Source organism: Lithobates pipiens, unplaced genomic scaffold (assembly GCF_037356315.1).
Source record: "Lithobates pipiens isolate NorthernLeopardFrog02 unplaced genomic scaffold, aLitPip1_a1.2 Scaffold_10, whole genome shotgun sequence".
Lineage (NCBI taxonomy): Eukaryota > Metazoa > Chordata > Amphibia > Anura > Ranidae > Lithobates > Lithobates pipiens.
This window is the reverse complement of record NW_027507686.1, coordinates 85894716-85912245: the sequence shown is the minus strand read 5'-3', so window position 1 is coordinate 85912245 and position 17530 is coordinate 85894716. Positions and strand designations below refer to the sequence as shown.

The 17530-nt window shown below is 45.3% G+C and overlaps 1 protein-coding gene across 1 annotated transcript in view; it reads left to right on the top strand.

Annotated features, from left to right (window-relative positions):
* The window catches only part of BANF1 (barrier to autointegration nuclear assembly factor 1), a 31015-nt gene that overhangs the window by 4962 nt on the left and 8523 nt on the right, over nucleotides 1-17530 (top strand). The window contains exon 2 of the mRNA XM_077456629.1: nucleotides 5205-5349. Coding sequence (XP_077312755.1) covers nucleotides 5224-5349 — 126 coding nt within the window. The 5' untranslated portion in view covers nucleotides 5205-5223. The remainder of the gene's footprint in view (nucleotides 1-5204; nucleotides 5350-17530) is intronic.

Below are 17530 nucleotides of genomic sequence, written 5' to 3'. Positions count from 1 at the left end.
TTTTCCCTGCCTGCCAGCCTATCTTCCTTCCCTTTACTCAGAACCCCTAAAAATTATATATATATTTTATTCTAACACCCTAGAGAATAAAATGGTGGTCGTTGCAATACTGTCTGTCACACCGTATTTGCACAGCGGACTTACAAGCGCACTTTTTTGGGGAAAATGTATTTAATAAAAAAAAAAAAAAATAAGACAACAGTAAAGTTAGCCCAATTTTTTTTAATATTGTGAAAGATAATGTTGCGTAGAGTAAATCGATACCAAACATGTCATGCTTCAAAATTGCGCCCGCTCATCGAATGGCGACAAACTTTTACCCTTTAAAATCTCCATAGGCGACATTTAAAAAATTCTACAGGTTGCACTTTTTAAGTTACAGAGGAGGTCTCTATTTTTTTTTATTTTAACTTTTATTTTTATTTTTTTCACTGTTCTTTAAAAAAAAAAAAAAAATGTGTCACTTTTGTTCCTATTACAAGGAATGTAAAAATCCCTTGTAATAGAAAAAAGCATGACAGGTCCTCTTGTATATGAGATCCGGGGGGGTCAGAGAGACCTCACATCTCAATTTACACTAAAATGCAATTTAAAAAAAAAATTGTCATTTGAAAAAAATAAATAAAATGTCCCTCTAAGAGCTATGGGGGGCAATGACTTGGAGACAGGTGAGGGGCTTGGGGCTATCTTCCCCTCACTTGTCTCCATGTCAGGCCAGGGACAGGTCCAGATCGCCGTCACGGACCCGGCTCCTAACTTTTTTAGCTGGCTCCTAGATTCCAAGCAAATTTGTCAACCCCTGCTCTAGGGTGTTAGAATAAAATATATATTATAATGTTTAGGGGTTCTAAATAAATGGAAGGAGATAGGCAGGCAATAAAAAAACAGGCAATGCTCCATTAGCATTGCTGGTTGTCATACCAACGGCCACCACAAGAGCGCGCCAGATTCCAGAAGGAATCATAGGACCGCAGAAGGCCTCAAAGCCGCGGCCTCAATTACCGGCTGCCGGCGGAACGGCCCGACGCGATCACGCCGGGGGGGTCCACGGAGACAGGATACCCCCAGCTGTGCTGCCACAGGCGCCAGGTCGCTAATTCTAGTCGCAAATGCGCCAGGGTTTTGTCGAGCCCTGAGTTAGGGGCGCAACGGATCGTCGCCGATCCGTGATCTGAACAGGTCAACCTGTTAGGATCGGCACACCCCACAATCCGCGGAGCGCTCCTCTGCCTCGGCCTTGATCGGTGCTGATCCGCCCCGTGGATATCTGCTTGCTCCGTGCCGGAGCGGAAGATGACAGGTCTGTCTTCGTACACTGCGCAGGGATGGACCTGTCACAGCGCCGCTCTCCCCTATGGGAGATCGGATGACGACGGACCGCAGCGTCCGTTGTCACCCGATCCGATGATGGATGAAAAAATAGCTTTTTCCTCCATCACACGTTTTTGAGTCGGATGTCAACGGACATGTCACCGCTGACATCCGACGTTCCATAGACCTCTATGGAGCATTCGTTCAGGGCTGCCAGAAAAACTGACAGGTGGACCTGAACCAATCGGTACTGTGAAAGGGGCCTTAGAGACCCTCTAGTCCAGTGGTCCCCAACCTTTTTGGCACGGGGACCGGCTGCGTGGAAGAAAATTGTGCCAAGGCCCGGCGAGGGACTGGGGGTGATGTACGCACACGTGTGGGGGTAAGCGAATTTTTCCGGCAATTTATCGGGCAATAGCTGGTGTTCGGCTGTTGGTACTTCAATCATCATGGCACCATGGTTGGTATGGTGTCAGAATGATTGAAGTGCATTTTTTCTTATATTACATTGTAATATAAATGAAATAGTTCAACTCACCATAATGCAGAATCAGTGGGAGCCCTGAGTGTGTCACTTTCCATGTCGCCTGCCACCAGATGAGAAATGCCACTTGTCACGCTGCCTTCCACCAGTTGAGGAATGCCACTTGCCACATCACCCGCCAGTGCCACCAGATGAGGATTGTCACTGCATTGGCGACACTGGTTCAGTGGTCTTTCTTAAATGAGGGCAGGAGAGCAGAGATGCAGGGCGGGCAATGAGAGATGATGTAATCTCTCTGCTCCCCGTCGCACCTCCAACATTCTGTATGATGTGAGGGCGGAAGAGCGGTGATGCTAGGCGGGCAGGGAGAGATGATGTCATCTCTCTGCTCCCTGCCGCACCACCGACATTCCGCACATTGTGAGGGCGGAAGAGCGTGGATGCTAGGCGGTCGGAGAGAGATGTCATCTCTGCTTGCCAGCCCACTTCTCTTATTCGCCTGCCCACTTTCCTCTTTGATCCACCGGTGCCTTACAGCCTGCCGCGGCCCGGCTGCAAAGACGCTACGGCCCGGTAGTGGGCCACGGACCGGGGGTTGATGACCCCTGCTCTAGTCGACCTCCCAGGGAATACCCAGCTGCTCAATCCTGCTGAGGCAGGGAGAGCAGTACTTACCCTTCCTGTTGGGATTGCTGGACGCATTCCACCACAGACTCATCACCTGAGCAGTACAGGGTGCCTGCTGGCCACGGCACACTGACATGGACAGCAGTAGTCCGGTTATATGTGTGCCCTGGAGCAGAAGGGGCATGTCGTGGCTGACCCGGCGCATAGCTAGGGTCTGCTCAGCTTCCATGGCCAGGCTGGGGAGACTACAAGGATCTATATTATCCAGCCTGTCACCCAGCCGGCTGTTGATGGTAGATCACAAAAAAATTATAGAAAAAATAAATAAATGAAAAAATCCCAGGACCAATGGTCCCCTCAGAGAGCCAGGTCCTTCTACACTAGGCAGAAAACTGAGCTGCAGGGTGAGGGGTTATAGCCAGAGGGACCTCCCCCTGGGTGGTGCTGTGCAGTCTTGCTGTTTTTAAATGTTACATGTTCTGCCTAGTCCTCTCCTGAAGGTGGCGTGATAACCCTAAGGTGTCCGTCAATGAACTTCAGGAGAAAAGGATTTTACGGTGAGTACACATTATCTTAACTGTGCAGTGGCTGTTTTGAGCAACTATATTGTTTTTCACGCTGAAATGTGAAAGGGAAAAGTGCAATACGTCATAATAAACCTACTCAACCAGAAATTCTTCAACTGTATCCCAGCAACCTGTGTATACAACTTTCACACATTATCCCCTTACAAAATGAACCCATTATTAGAGTGCATCAAACGTTGTTTTCGGTTAAATCCACAGAATGGCCAAACCTCGGTATGTTTTAACACTAGGTTCACGCCTCTGAATTTTGTACAATTTGCATGGGCAGAGCACCCATTCATTTTTTGAATCATGTACTTTAAATGTTTCCTTTATGGTCCTGCTTTGAAAATCCAGGCTGCTTGTTGTGCATAGAACACCTGTGTTGGGCTAAGCGATCCTTCATTTGTTGTGTTCTTTCTTTCATGTAAAATAAATTACTCAAGCGCATCAGCACATAAATATCATACGAGGACTGTCAAGTATAATGTCCCACACTTACTGCATGTATAAATAATTCACCCTTTCTCATTAGGCTGCACTGTGACATAAAAAAGATCCACATCTTCTAGATCCCAAAATTGTTCATTACACTTTATTTTTAAAATCTGCTTTAATAAGCATATTTTGAAGGGTTTGGTTTTTGTGAAAAGCTTATAATGGAACAGGCTGAAATGAATTTATGCCTGTATACTCTCTAGTGAAGATGTGCCCATGTCTCACAATAATTCTAAATGGCTCATCACTGTAAGCATGAAACTGCATTGAGAATGAGGTGTTTTGCTTTCTCTTATCCAGAAATTATTTGTTATTGCCAGATCATTCTACTTTAGCCAATTCACTTGCAGTAATGCTATCTAGATACAGTATCTCTGATCTCTAAATTTGTTGCACATCTCTAATCGCAACACACATTGCTCCTGGTTTCTGCCACTCGTAGTTACCCTGCCTGCACAGTTGGCTTCTGATGATAGATCTAAAGGTATGAGGAGGGTGAAGGATATCAAATGCTAGCAATTGATTCGTAGCAGTTTGACATGCAAATCTGATTGGATGCATGCATTTTCAGTATAGATTAGAATATCAAGAAAAGGGACCTTGTTAGCGAGTTTGGGTCAGAGGAACTTGATTGGCCTGCACAGTCCCTTAACTTCAACCCGATAGTACACCTTTTGGGATGAATTAGAGCTGAGACTGTGAGCCAGGCCTTCTTCTCCAACATCAGTGTCTGACCTCACAAATGCGTTTCTGGAAGAATGGTCAAACATTCCCATAGACACTCCTAAACCTTGTGGACAGCCTTCCTAGAAGAGTTGAAGGTGTTATAGCTGCAAAGGCTGGGCCAACTCAATATTGAACTCTACGGGCTAAGACTAGATTTCGTATTGTAGGTAATGTGCATGTAAAGGCAGGCGTCCCAATACTTTTCACAATATAGTGTATATTTATCTCAATGGGGTTGATTTACTAAAAACTGGAGAGTGAAAAATCTGGTGCAGCTGTGCATGGTAGCCAATCAGCTTCTAACTTCAGATTGTTTAATTAAGATTTGACAAAAATAAAAACCTGGAAGCCGATTGTCTTCTATGTGGTGCGGCACCAGATTTTGCACTCTCCAGCTTTAGTAAATCGATGTTGCCCTGTCAGAGACCAAAAACATCATCAACCATGCGGCACAATACGGTTGGTACATGTCTCTGTTCTCAAAATCATCCATATATGCAAGCAGTTGTGAGAATTCATTCAAACAATTTTTCAAATGGCTGAATCTGTGCACTAGTAGATTTCCTACTGCTCCTTATCAACTTAAAAGGCGGCAGTCTTGTTGGGGTATTGCTGTATATAGGTTATTAACATCTCGGGTAACTCATTTTTCATTCCCCTCACATCTAAACCCTGATCCTAATGTCTGCAAAAAAAAATCACTAGCATCCTTGATGCAAGATCTCGTGTCCTGGAAAAGAGGGACCAAAATCTTGTCAAAAGAATGTGCAATCTGTACAAAACCAGCTCTCTCCCTGAGACAATTGGTCCCTCCTGGATAAAATAGAAATTCACTCAAATCACGTGTGCTAATGGCATCTTTTAAAGCTTGTTTCAAAATGACATCCACTTTTTTTTCTTTCTCCTTACCTTTTCAGAAGTGAGTTTTCAGTTTATTTGCTTAATATTTTTTGTAATGTGTATGCTTATGTTTATAAAATCTGTTCTTCTAGTTAAATAAAACCATTAAAGATGTCTTCCACGTCGCAAAAGCATCGGGATTTTGTGGCTGAGCCTATGGGAGAGAAGTCTGTTCAGTGCGTTGCTGGTATTGGTGAAGTGCTAGGACAGAGACTTGATGAAAAAGGCTTTGATAAGGTAACCATAAAATTTATAGTTTTGTATTTAGTTTTTTTCAGAGTGTCTTTTAAGATCAGCCTTAATGCAAGAAATCATGTTAGGATGCTGATGTTGTAATATAGTTTTTACATATGTATACTTTCTAACTCTATACATTTTGGGGGCAAAATTATATTTTTTTTATTGTTTAATAGGCATAGCACATTTCACATGACTACACTCCTCTCTAATGCATTTCACCCTATTCAGGGCATGAACAATATAACTTTTTTGAAATAAAAAATAAAAAATCTAGTAGCTGTGTGGCTTGTATATATGTTGCTGGAAGGAGAGGGAGCGAGTGAGTTATATACCTGGAAGTACTGTACAGAGAATGTAAATTTGCTTCCCAGAGTGAAAGGAAGGCAAGTGCAGGTCTAAAGAGTAAGTACACCCCAAGGAAATTGTTGAATATGAATATATATATTATTATTTTGAATGAAACATAAACAAGGGAAATTTGCCTTTTCAATAATTTATTCAACAAAAACATGAATACACGCAATAGTGTAATGTAGGAAAAAGTAAGTACACCCTTGACCTTAGATGCTGGTATTGCCCACTTTAGCAGAAATTACTTCTCATGAGTGCTTTGCATATCCAGTCTCTGATATCAATGTGGTTAAATTTTTGAACACTTCTCCATGCAAAATTCCTTCAATTACTAGATGTTTTTTTTTTTGTTTGTTTGTTTCCTTGCATGAACTGCCTTTTCAAATCCGCCCACAACATTTTAATGGGATTCAGATCGGGGCTTTGATTAGGCTCTTCCATAATCCTCTGTTAAGCCCTGTACAAAGTACAAAAAAATACCGGTCAACATTCTGCCCATGTCTATGTTGGTCTGCCGCACATGCATGCTGGAAAACCAGCAGCTGATCAGAGTATTCTGGCAGGGGGCTGCCCCTCTGTCAGAGCACAACAGCTCAGCGGGGAAGGTTACTGAACTATCCTCACATGGTTAGTACAGCGGCACCTGACCGGAGCTGTCAGTTTGCCATGGGTTGCCCAAAATAAATCTGTAGTCTGTACCAGGCTTTAGTTTTTGAGCCATTCCTTGATTGATTTGCTGCTAGTTTGCTTTGGATGATTAAAAGATCAATTTCTGATTCAGCTTCAACTTTCAGACAGCCTTGTATTATCATCAAGCACACTTTGATGTCTAACTGGAACCAAAACTTTTCGTTTTGGATAGAATAAGAGAGGGTTACCACCCCTGGCAGTTTTTGTGCCATGTGTGTCCCATTGGGGTGATTTCTCTTCCCTTTTTTTGCCACAACAAGAAATACCTCCAAAGGGAAAGAAACCGTTTGGTTGCCCCCATTGGAAGATTTTCGCTTTTTTTATTTTTATTATTTTTTTTTTATTTTTTTTTTTTTATTCCTGTTCTGGGGACAGTCTGAAATTTGATCTTATTTCACTTTCTATAATGGTCACCAGGACAAAAAGAGAGGGGAATTCCACACAGGCAGCAGTAAAAACCTGACTCGTATTCTAATCCCTTGCATAAACTCACATTAACCGCTTATGGACCAGCCGCCATCCTACTGAGGCATGTTGGCTCTTCTAGGCAAATTGCCGCAGTTGTACGTCGGCTGCTTTTAAGAACGATAAGAGGTGCGCACGCCGGAGCCGATGCGCCCATCACCCGCGATCGCTCCACAGAGCTAGAACGGGGATCTGTCAATGTAAACGGACAGATCGCTGTTCTGACGGGAGCTGAGAGTGATAGTCTCTTCCTAGTGATTAAGAACAGTGATCACTTACACAGTAATCTTTTTTTGTTTATAGAGAAGAACATAAAAACCACAGGGGTGATCAAAAAATACTGTCTGTTAGATTTTCTGATGGTCAATACATAAGTCCGTCACACTTGTGTACTGATTCAGCATGCTCTGCATCAATTCTCACCAAACACGTAATTAGCAGAAGCGCTACCCAAAGGGTGGCGCTCAAGAGCTAAAATTCCTTGTAGTACGTCACTACGTTTGTGTTTCTTGGGCGACAATTTTTACATAGTAGGTGAGGTCAAAAAAAGACACAAGTCCATCAAGTCCAACCTATTGTGTTAAAGTATGCAAGATTAATTCCTGGCACACTCCATTTGAGCAAAAATCAGACGCTTGGTTGGCCAACAATCCGATCGTGTGTACTAGGCTTTAGAGTTTCAATTTGTATGCAATCAGGCAGGCCCTTGCACTACATGGTTTTGGTAAATCTAAAGGAAATCGGGCAAAGTTGTATACTGTATTTGGAGTTTAAGAAACCTGTACTGAGAGAAATCCAGTTGCAGTCGTTTCAGACATCCTACTGAGAACACTAGTTGACTGGATGTCTGTTATTCAGCAGAAATTTTTATTAATGTCCACCTGTGCCTAGTCTGTGAACATTAAAGTATTTGTGTTCTAAAAAATTAGCTTTAAGACAAGTCCTCACTGGCTTCTGTAGTAGCAGACACTGTGGAGATGTTTATCTTGCAGCACCTCTTCTTTTCTAAAAGAATAATTTTTTTTTTTTTATATCTACTTGCTCTATACAATGATTTTGCACCGAATAACCCTTAACCTCTTCTTTTGGGGTCCCCTGGCTTGTCCCCTGCTCCCTCACCCTTTTGACATCAGCCTAAGCTGACAGAAAAGACTGGGCTTGGGGGTCTCTTATGATCTTTAAACAGGGCTCAAGTCCTGCGGGAACGCATGGCAATGGAGTTCCTGTAGTTTTTCCACAACAGGAACTCTGTTCCCGTTAGCAGCCGTGTCCTGCAAGACTTTGAAGTATGCAAGCTTGTGTGGCAGGTGCTACACCAGCAGCTGCCTACACAGTTTGCAATAGTAAGTGCTGCACACCTGACCATTCAGGCATTGCCAGTAGGGGGCCCCATGACAGCTTCTGCTTCAATCTACCTGTCAATCGCAGCTAGCTGACAGGTAGATCAGGTCCCTGCTGCTAAGAGATTGTATTTAGTCAGACCTCTCGTGATGCGCTCCTCCCCACCGGCCCCTCCTGATTTTCTGTCTCCTCATCTCTCCCCCCCCCCCCCCCCCCCCCCCCCAAGTCTCCTGCATACTTGCTTTGTGTGTCCTGCTGAATCCCTCCACCTCTATCTTCAGTGTCATTTGATGAGAGAATACAGAGGAGGAGCACAGCTATTCTGCTCACAGGACATGCAGGGAGAGGGGTGAGCTGAGGGAGGAACATCAGTTTGGGGTGGTAAGCTGAGCACCATACCTGGCAAAGTTTAATGCCAGGAGGGAAGTTTATGTGGAAATATGTGAAGGGTTGGAATAGCAGCGAGTGTGTGTTGGAGCCCTGCAGAGTTTGCAGCCCCTCCAAGCTAACATACATCTCCTAAGCAGGAACACATCACTATCTCACCAAGCATTCTGTCCAGATAATGTGCAGTTAATTTATGACCTTTCTGTTTAACCCTGTGTTATCCAAACTCCGTTCATTGAAAAGTGTAAACTCACCACATAAACACTCTATATACAAAATAAAATTCCTGAATAAAGATCAGAACATGATGTTCACATTTGCATGGAAGCACAATTCAACGAATGCTGATTATTCAGAGAATTACCGTAGTTTATTGAGGATTGCTATTTTTTTTTTTTATGTACTAACAGTTAAGCTTCATACACACAATACAAAAATTGGATGAAAAAATAGCACTTTTGAAGCGTTCGTGCATATGAGCGTATCGTGTATATATATATTTTTTTTTTTGGTGGGGCGGGTGGGAGTTCCCACACTTTTTTCCCCAGGACTTGACCCCTGTCTTTAAAGATGAATTACACATCATGGAAGTCAAGGGGCTAAGACAAGCTCATTGCTGCAATCAGAACTATAAGCTTGTTTTATTTAGTATATAGTAGCAAGCCTCTAGGCCAGGGATCTGCAATTAGTGGACCTCCAGCTGTTGCAAAACTACAAGTCCCATCATGCCTCTGCCTCTGGATGTCATGCTTGTGGCTGTCAGAGTCTTGCTATGCCTTAGATCCGGTTCACACAGGGGCGATTGAGATCCGACTTCAGGTCGCCCCTAGTGGCGCTACATGTAAAAATCAATGTAAGTGAATGAGAGCCATCTTAATGCACACTACTGAAGTCGCTCCGACTTCAGAAACGGTTCCTGTACTACTTCTATACGACTGGTACCCATTGATTTAAAAAAACGGCGTGGGGGTCCCCCCTCAGATCCATACCAGACCCTTATCCGAGCACGCTACCCGGCCAGCCAGGAAAGGGGGTGGGGACGAGCGAGCGCCCCTCCTGAGCCGTACCAGGCCGTGTGCCCTCAACATGGGGGGATGCCTTGGGGAAGGGGGGGCCGCACGCCCCACCCCAAAGCACCTTGTCCCCATGTTGATGAGCACAAGGGCCTCTTCCCGACAACCCTGGCCCTTGGTTGTCGGGGTCTGTGGGCGGGGGGCTTATCGGAATCCAAGAGCCCCCTTTAATAAGGGGGCCTCGGATCCCAGCCCCCCACCCTATGTGAATGAGTAGGGGTACAATGTACCCCTACCCATTCACCTGTGAAAAAATGTAAAAAAAAAAACACAACACTCAAGGGTTAAAATAGTTTATTGCACAGCTCCGGGGGTCTTCTTCCGTCTTCGTGGGTCTTCTCGCCTGACTCCTCCACTATCTTCTGCTAGCTCTTTTACTAGCGGAGGAGCCCGGCTTTCTTCTTCGCCGCCGCCCTCTTCTTCCGACTTCAGGGGTCTTGTCCCCCTCTTCGGGGGTCTTGTCCCCTTCTTCGGTTCTTCTTGCCGGGCCACCGCGCCTTCTTCTCTAGCTCTTTTACAAGCGGTGGCCCGGTCTTCCGTCGCCACTGTCGCCGTCTTCTGTTCTCTTCTCTTCTTCTGCTCTTCTGAAGATGTTGCCTCGTTGCTGTCTCCGGTCACAATGACAGGACATGCGGTGTGCGCCGACTCTTATATAGGGGCATCGCCGGATGATGTCCCTGCCCATTATGATGTCACAGTCCCAGGATCCTCTGGGACTGTGACATCATAATGGGCGGGACCTCATCCGACGATGTCCCTATATAAGTCGCCGCGTGTCCTGTCATTGTGACCGGAGACAGCGACGAGGCAACATCTTCAGATGAGAAGAGTAGAAGAAGAGAACAGAACAGAAGACGGCAACGGAAGACCGGGCCACCGCTTGCAAAAGAGCTAGCAGGTGCGGTGGCCCGGCAAGAAGAACCGAAGAGGGGGACAAGACCCCCGAAGTCGGAAGAGGGCTGCGGCGAAGAAGAAAGCCGGCCTCCTCCTGCTAGTAAAAGAGGTAGCAGAAGATAGCGGAGGAGTCCGGCGAGAAGATCCCCGGAGCTGTGCAATAAACTATTTTAACCCTTGTGTTTTTTTTTTATTTTTATCACAGGTGAATGGGTAGGGGTACATTGTACCCCATACTCATTCACATAAGGTTGGGGGCCGGGATCCGGGGGGCCCCCTTATTAAAGGGGCTCACGGATTTCGTTAAGCCCCCCGCTGACCCTGACAACCAACGGCCAGGGTTGTCGGGAAGAGGCCCTTGTCCTCATCAACATGGGGACAAGGTGCTTTGGGGTGGGGGGGGGCCATGCGGCCCCCCTTCTCCAAGGCACCCCACCCATGTTGAGGGCACACGGCCTGGTACGGGTGGGGAGGGGGCGCTCGCTCGTCCCCACCCCCTTTCCTGGCCAGCCAGGTAGTGTGCTCGGATAAGGGTCTGGTATGGATCTGGGGGGGGGGGGGGGGGCCCACACTGTTTTTTCAGCGTAGGCTGTTCCACTTAAAATTCATACCAGACCTAAGGGCCTGGTATGCTCCCGTTTTTTTTTTATTTGGCGTGGTGTTACCCCTTGAGAGCTCATTCTCTGATTGGCCACGGCAAAAGTCGCCTAGCCTGGTGCGACTTAAAGTCGTGTTGTAAGTCGCCCCAAGTCGCGTTGAAGCCGTGTCCAAGTTGCCTCCAAAAGTCGTGTTGAAAGTCGTGTTGCCCCTATGTGAACCGGCTCTTATGGGATTTGTAGTTCTGTATCAGCTGGAGGTCCGCTAATTGCATATCCCTGCTCTAGGCTTTCTGCTTGCAGTGATCTTATCACTTTTAGGCTGAGTTCACACTGAAGCGATGCGGGAACGCCGCAAATCCGCAGGGGGTTCCCGCATCGCATGCCTCCCGCCCCAGTTCACACTGCCCTATGTGGACTGCTGGGAGTGTCAGTGAAACGTTAATGACACCCCCAGATCAGTTTGCATATCGCAGTGCGATCTGCAAACTCGGACAGGAATCGGATCGCATGGTGTGAACACCCATGCAATCCGATTCTGCTGCGGACCAAAAAAAGGGTCCTGTACGAGTTTGTGGAGGGTGCGATGCGAATTCAGCCATACTATCTGTATGGCTGAACTCGCATCGCACAGAGATCGGATGTGATTTGCACTGCAGTGCGGTGCGAATCACATCCGGTTCTTCTAGCCGCGCCAGTGTGAACCCAGCCTTATGGATGCCAAAAGTGCAAGATTATTGGAGATTGTGTGCGTATTTTTGACTGAAAATTGATAAAATATTGTGTAACACAAAAATTGCAACTCTCATCTATCTATTTAACAGGGTCTATGCTTTCAGAGATAGATAGATAGATAGATAGATAGATAGATAGATATATATCTATATATATATATATGTATATGAGAGAGAGGGGGGGGGTTTTAAGTGGTTTCCTAGCTAAAAGTGCACATTTCTCTATTGTCCAATGAGGGACACAGGAATTTTTTGTCTTTTTTTAGACTTTCAGGTTATACTGCCACCCTTAGGAAGTTGGGGCAGATCACGGACAATTACAGTCTACTTCCCACTTGAGCTGCAGATCTCCAGGTCAGAAGTCTTTTTATCTGCTCAGCCATAAACATTAAAGAGGAGCTGCACCTAAAAAAAAAAAAAATATTAAAAGCCAGCAGCTACTAATATTGCAGCTGCTGACTTTTAATAAAATCACACTTACCTGTCCCAGGTTCCAGAGATGTCAGGGAATCGGGAAGTGAAGCATGACGGCTTCACTGCCCGGTTCCCTACTGTGCATGCGCAAGTCGCGCTGCGCGTCTCTTATGGTCCCCCGCTGTGTCTCTGGGAACTGTGTGTTTCCCAGAACACAACGGGGGGGGGGGGGGCGGAGCGTCTGCGGCGGTCTGGCCGGAAGTGGGTGCAGTTACCTGGATTATCCAGGTAACTGCACCCCCTCCCCCCTGAAAGGTGCCAATTGTGGCACCGGAGGGGGGGAGGGATAAGATTAGCGGAACTTCCCCTTTAGGGTGAAGAACCGCTTTAAGGGAACACCCCCTTTTTGGCAAATGAAGGAGTATTTGTATATCCTGTTAGGTCACGTGTAGTTTTACCTCCTTGCAGTATGAATGCTCAGGCTTCCCTTCGTAGCTTCCACTCAAGACCTTTGAATCCAGCAAATTTTTTAGCTGCCCTTCCTAGAACTACGCAACTTCATTGTGTTTTTTTTTTCCTTAAGTTTATTTGGACACCATCTACCCTCTGATTCCTACTCTTATAGCACCATGCCCTTGGAAGTCCTATCCCATTGGATGTTGCACTCCTTCAGGGGAGGGAGCCCCCATTGCAGTCAAAAGATTACACCCTTTTAGTAACTGTCTCTTTTCAGTCTCATCCCTTTTAGGAATTTACGGATTGTGGGGGATTTCCATTTAACGTGCACCCTCTTCTCGTGCTGTCCCTCGATTCTTTGAGTTTGGACTGCAGCCAAGTTGGCCTTTCTGTTCACACCACCACCTCCTTTCAAAGGTTTCAGGGTTACTACCCTTCTGTTTTCCCTACTTTATGGTTTTATTTTGCCTCTTTCCTTTTGGATTAACTACTGAGAGGTTTCTTGCAACCAGTATGTCTCCTTAAGAGATTATTTGTCTATCAGATAATATCTTCTTGTGAATCTTGCTCTCCCTGAAGCCGAGGGTTCAGGGAGTTCTGTTTTAAAGTGGTTTTAAAGCCTAAACTTTTTTTACCTTAATGCATTTCCTGCATTAATTTAAAAAAATGTTTAGTCAGAAGTATGCCCCTCAACCCCTCATACTTGCCTAGTACTATGCATAATACATCTGTAATGGCTCTTCCCGCTCTAACGCATTTACTGAGGCATTGGCTCCCGCTGCTGTCAGTCAAATCCTGTGAAGATTTTGAGGGGCGGGGCTATGCTGCGAAGTCTGTGTACGCAGGTGGCGCTGCTCGGAAGCGAGTCCACATGTATGCCCCCATATTAAGCAGTTTGCTATGGGGGCAAAAAATGAAAATGAGGGGCCAAGAGCACTGACTGGTGACCCAAGAAGAGAAGGTTTAGGGCTGCTCTGTGCAATTGCCGCTCTACCCATTGTGCAGAACAGTTAAAGGGGTTGTAAACATTCGTGTTTTTTCACCTTAATGCATCCTATGCATTAAGGTGAAAAAACAACTGGCTGTGACCAGCCCCCCGTTTTTTATTTACCTGAGACCTGGAATTTCTCATGACAGAGACGCACTATTCCTCTGTCCTGTTTCTCGGCTCTTGATTGGATAGATAGCGCAGCCATTGGCTCCCGCTGCTGTCAATCAAATCCAATGACGTGGGGGCAGGGCTAGATGTTGGTCACAGAGTAAAGATGCTGAGCTCATTTGGAGCAATCCTTGCTGGGGCTAGCTATGCAGATGGATCCATTCAATGTGTCTTTCTGGCCGAATTGAATGGTACCAAGGCTTTGTGTCCAAAGCTGGTCCCCGGAATCCAGTACTTTTTGGTATTAAGGCCATAAAGTTTACTGCCAGGGTGCTGTTGCAGGTCCACGATTGTTGGTTTCTGCTAAGATTGCCGGCTCCTAAAGGTTTAACGGAAGCCACCATGAAGGGCGGCAGGAAAGGTAAGTGGAGTTTTTCTAAGAAATTTTTAAAACGTTCTTATGAATTGTCTCCTTTAAAGTAAATGCCCATGTTTCACCACTGGAAGCTGTATGGGGCACGTACCTTCTTGTGCTTTGCTCAGAGATCATGCTGTGTCACAGAAGCAGCAGACTTTCTCCAGCCAGCAGGCAGACCTCCGGTAAGTTTGAGGGGTTTTTGCTTCCTCCAGACACGCCCACCTGGGCTGAACTCTTCCCCTCTTAATGAGGCGGAGTGTAAGGGAGAACTGAAAACATTTGGCAATGCCATTTTCTTTCACCGCCCCTACACGGGGTGCCCCTCAGGCCTCCTGCATGCTGTCCCTCCTTCACAAGCCGAACCCGTCGGATCGGAGGCCCGTGCTTGTGTGGGAAAACTCTTTTTAAAAGAGAGAGGGGGGGCACGATGCGAGGTGGGAGTGAGGCTTAGCGTGGCATTGTCGTCCTCCAATGCGGGAGTGTGTTTAAAAAAATAAAGGAAACGCTCCATTTGTGCTGGCTGCAAAATTGTCACAGAGACATGAGAGCAAAGGGAGCATGAAAGAGGTTTTGGTGACACAGGCATTTCTGCTTAACACATTTATTATTTGCATGAGGCTGAGCATTAATATCAGCGGCAGTGGCTGGACTATTGCTCAAGCAGTGGATGAGATTTCTTCTGATGGTATCTCTGCTTTGTACATCGGGCTAAGGTCAGAAAGGGGGTTAAAACACCCCCAAAATAGAACTAAAAAGGTCCCCCTCCAAGCTCTGGAAAGCCTACTCATCTCTACAAATGGCATCCTCTCCTGAGAGGGAGAGACTGGTCAAAGTGAGCATCAGGGCCATGAAATGTTCAACTGTTTTCAGCACTGCAGCCCCTGTGTATTTTACCAAAATATCTTTTTTCCCTCATCCATTATGGGGTTTATATAAAAAAAAAAGTTTAGCGACTTTAACTGCCTCATGCCGATATACGGGCGCGCTTGCGAGAAGCTCTGTGAGTCTGGTCGCAGGTCCCTCAGACTTCATCGCCGCTGGGATACCCGCGATCGCCTCAAGGAGAGGAAGAATGGGGAGATGCTAAAGTAAACAAGCATCTCCCTGTTCTGCCTAGCAACAGTGACACTGATCTCTGCTCCCTGTGATTGGAGCAGAGATCAGTTATGTGTAAAACACAGCCACGCCCCCACAGCAACACACCCCTAGGACACACTTAACCCCTACACTGCCACCTAGTGGTTAACCCCTTCACTGCCAGTGTCATTTACACAGGAATCGGTGCATTTGTATAGCAGCGATTGCTGTATGAACGACAATGGTCCCAAAAATGTCCGATGTGTCCGCCATAATGTCGCAGTCACGATTAAAATTGTTGATCACTGCCATTTAAAAAAAAATATATATATTATAAATAAAAATGCCATAAAACGATCCCCTATTTTGTAAATGCTATAACTTTTGTGCAAATCAATCAATAATTGCTGCTTGCAATTTTTTATTTTTATTTTTCAAAAAATATGTAGAATACACATCGGCCTAAACTGAGGGAAAAAATTGTTTTATTATATATTTTTGGAGGATATTTATTATAGCAAAAGTAAAAAAATAATTTTTTCAAAATTGTCACTCTTTTTTTATTTATAGCGCAAAAAATAAAAACCGCAGGGGTGATCAAGTACCACTAAAAGCTCTATTTGTGGGGAAAAAATACATCAATTTTGTTTGGGAGCCACGTTGCATGACCAAGCAATTGGCAGTTAAAGCGACGCAGTTCCGAATCGCAAAAAGTGCTCTGTTCATAAAGGGGGTAAATTCTTCCGGAGCTGTAGTGGGTAATCACACAGGTTCTCTACCTTTTGCCCAGGATCCTCAAACTGAGGAACTAGGGGCGGGACAAAACGAATCCCCTCAGGGGACAGTGCTGAAACTGGTGACTCCTCTTCTGAGGTGCCAAATGTGGGAGAATCAGCTGGTTTCAATCTTAGGATTGATGGTGCAATTTCTCGTTGTGTAGTCTGCTCCACATTTATTTCAATGCTCTCACACTTTGACAGTTACTCAGTCATGCAACACAGTACCCATAGGAAATTTAGTCCAATTTAAAAAAAAAAAAAAAAAAAAATTTTCACACAAATAGAGCTTTCTTTTGGTGGTATTTAATCACCGCTGGGTTTTATTTTCTTGTGCTATAAATCAAAAAATACAGAAAATTCTGAAAAAAAAAGTATTTGTTTCTGTTTATAATTTAGTAATTTTTCTTCATAAATTTTGGCAAAAATTTATACTGCTACATATCTTTGGTAAAAATTAGCAAAATTGGTGTATGTTATTTGGTCGGTGAGAAAGTTAGAGTCCACAAGCTATGGTGCCAATCTCTGAAAATTGATCACACCTGAAGTACTGAAGGCCTATCTCTTTTCTTGAGACCCTAACATGCCAGGAAAATACAAATACCCCCTCCCCCCAATATATTTTTATGATATGTAAAGTAGACATTCCAAGGTATTTAGAAAGTAGCACGGTGAGGTTTTTGAAGTTGTAATTTTTGCAAAATCAAGTTATTTTATTTTTCTTCACAAAATTGTCATATTATCAGGTTATTTCTCACACAGCATATGCATAGCACAAATTACATCCCAAAATACATTCTGCTACTCCCTACTCATGCAGGGAATGCCAGCAGGCATTCTAGGGGCATGCATTTCAAGTCTAATTTGACAATCTAATTGCACTTTGAGACACTGTAGTAGCATGGATGCAAACTGATGTGGCATGGATAAACCGTGGATGTGGATGGCTGGGTATGGCAGGCAGGGTATTGCTGGGTATGGCAGGCAGGTTATTGCGGGGCATGGCAGGCAGGGTCAGAATGTGGCTGGAATGGGCACTGCAAGCGAACACTCCCCTTACACTGTACCGATCAGTACAGAGAGGGGAGGAAGGAACCAGATATGATGCCATTCTGTTTTTATGATCGCTCCGTCATTTGACAGAGCGATCACGTGGTAAACGGCCGCTATCAGCTGCCATTTAGCCGCGGAAGACCCGGCGCTCACGGATGTTTCCGGGTGCGCACACCAGAGCAGGATTCTGAGAGGACGTCCATGGACGCCCTCCCAGAATAACCCAACGGCATGTGGTTAACTGAGTGTTGGGTTCGCCAAAGCCTCCTCAAACTGCGAATGCCCTTTCCTGTCCATTTATTGTTGGAAAGGCTTTCTTTTTGTGTCTGAGAGGATCTCCCAGATAAACATGTT